This window comes from Buceros rhinoceros, unplaced genomic scaffold (genome assembly GCF_000710305.1).
Source record: "Buceros rhinoceros silvestris isolate BGI_N320 unplaced genomic scaffold, ASM71030v1 scaffold30066, whole genome shotgun sequence".
Classification (NCBI taxonomy): domain Eukaryota; kingdom Metazoa; phylum Chordata; class Aves; order Bucerotiformes; family Bucerotidae; genus Buceros; species Buceros rhinoceros.
Genome location: NW_010417383.1, coordinates 1,161 through 3,371, shown reverse-complemented (window position 1 = coordinate 3,371; position 2,211 = coordinate 1,161). Strand labels below are relative to the sequence as shown.

The 2,211-nt window shown below is 62.8% G+C and overlaps 1 protein-coding gene across 1 annotated transcript in view; it reads right to left on the bottom strand.

Annotated features, from left to right (window-relative positions):
- RASL10B (RAS-like, family 10, member B) overlaps window positions 1-1,270 on the bottom strand; it is a 4,251-nt gene extending 2,981 nt beyond the window's left edge. The window contains exon 1 of the mRNA XM_010138197.1: window positions 1,055-1,270. Coding sequence (XP_010136499.1) covers window positions 1,055-1,270 — 216 coding nt within the window. The remainder of the gene's footprint in view (window positions 1-1,054) is intronic.
- Window positions 1,271-2,211: the final 941 nt, after the last annotated feature.

Below are 2,211 nucleotides of genomic sequence, written 5' to 3'. Positions count from 1 at the left end.
GCGGGGAGTGAACCGAGGGTGTGGGCGGCGGCTGCCGTGTCAATAAATCACCCCTTGCTATTTCGGGCTGTCTCTCATGCTGACCTTTCGTTCCCTGCACACGCTGATTAATTTTTAACCCTCCTCCTCGCCCCTGGAGCACTCACTTCGCCTCCTGCCCAACAGCGTAGGGGAAACTTGGAGCTCCACGAGGCCCCTAGAACCCCGTCCCCGTTGGGCACGGGAGCAGTATAATTACACTGATTAAAAACTCAAGAGGGCCCAGCGCCCGCAGAGGTGCTGCCACCAGCGGCGCTGCCCTCCGGCATGGCTGCAGCCACGGCTGGGCACCTCCAGGTCCCCGCAGCGGCGGCACAACTTGTGCCCCTGGGGACAGGGCAATGGCACGAGCTCAAAATCGCCGTTTCCCCCATTAAACCTCCCTGAAGCGGTCAGCACTGGTGGTAACGTTTTCCGACCTTTTGGGGCCGTTTTGGAAGCACTGGAGAGAGCAACGGGGGGGTTAAGGAGGAGCTGGTGGGCTCAGCGCTTGGGGGACAAGCCCAGGCAATGCTGGCGGTGGGGCTGGTGACGGCCACCCCGGGAGGGGACGAGCAGCCCCGCTCTGCCTGGCTTGGGCAGTGGGTACCTGAGGGTCTGGCTCTCCAGGAACCCCCCTGGTTTTCACCCAAAGGCTCTGACCGCGCTTCCCCAGCCCTTTGCTGGTGCCGGCTCTGGCAGCCATGGAACTGGATCCCAGCACTCCGGGATCCACTGCCCAGCTGGGGCCACGGGCATCGCCAGAGCCACGGTCCTCAGAGCGACTTGCCGTCCTTCCCCTGTTTGCCATCATTGTCGGGGACAGAGCTTAGAAAGGGACGTGACACTGGGCCCGCTCAGCCAGTAGCCGTGAGGACGTGATCCCTCGCACCAGGCAAACCCCAACGCAGAGGGAGAAGCAGCCCCAAAGGGAAGGAACTGGGACCCCGCAGGGCTACACAGCGAAACGCCACTGAGGTCAGCGGACACCCCACAATGTGGAGGGTCCGTCGCAGCGAGCCGGGTCCTCCCCTACCTGCAGCGTGTTGACGGGGAAGGCGGTGATGGGGGGAAAGTCCATGATCTGCAGGTCGTGGACGTGGCCGTTCATGACGACGGCGGGCAGGTAGACGCGGCGGGCCGTGGTGGGCACACAGACCTCGCTGAACTCGTTGTAGAGGAACTGCCGGACTATGGCGCTCTTGCCCACGCCCTGGGCTCCCAGCACGGCAATCTTGACCGTTGCCACCATGCCGCCGCACGCCAGCCGCTGCCCTGGTGCTGCCCCTGCGGTGCCGAGGCTGCATATTCCCGTGCAGAGGGCCTCAGGCCCATTCAGGATGCATTCCCCCTCCGGGGCAGCCTGTCACTGCAAGGCCAGGGAGAAGCTGGTCAGATCCTGGAGACACCCTGGCAGACCCCACTGCTACTTCGGATGATGTTTTTCCAAGCAAGAGCCCATGGAAAAGCGTTGTATGTGACCTCGGGGAGCAGGAGCTTTCCCCAAGGCTGGGCAATGTCCCCAGCACCGTGAGACCTCAGGGACCCCTCGAGGCTCCCACCCTGCAGAGCCAAGGAGAGATAGGATCCAAGAGACCTTTCCCAGGGAAGTTCTCACAGGCACATTTGGTACCAGAGGAAGGAAATCTCTGGGAAGGGACCGTCTGCTGCTCAGGGGTTGCCCAGCACTGGCAGCAGTGGGCTCCTGGGCTGTGCTGGGGACTGTCCCACTGCACTTGCAGGTGCCATCACCAGCTGCTCCATCCCGGTGCTGCCCCAAGCTGGGGAATCCATCTTCCATCGGCTTGGACAGCCAGAATTGCCTTTTGCTGGGGCGGGGGGGATCGCTCTGTGCCCGCGAGCGACAGCTTTAATGTTTAATTTCAGGCTTTGAGCAGTTTGGCAATTAACTTGACGGAGGCTCATTTCTGAGCCAGCTGACAGGGTGAGCCCACAAGCTGCTGGCACATGTGTGAAGGCACACAGAAGGGCCCCAGGGCAGGGTCACACATGCGGGGGCGGGGGGAGGTGATAACCACCCCCACGAGGATGCGGGAGCTGAGTCCGAGGAGTCGCAGAGCACCGGGTTCTCAAGCAGGAGCCGCGATGGGAAGGGCAGGAGCGAGGGGCTGGGTCCCACTTCTGCTCGCTCCCATTGCCAGGAAGTGGCTGGTGCGTTATCCCGAAGTCTGG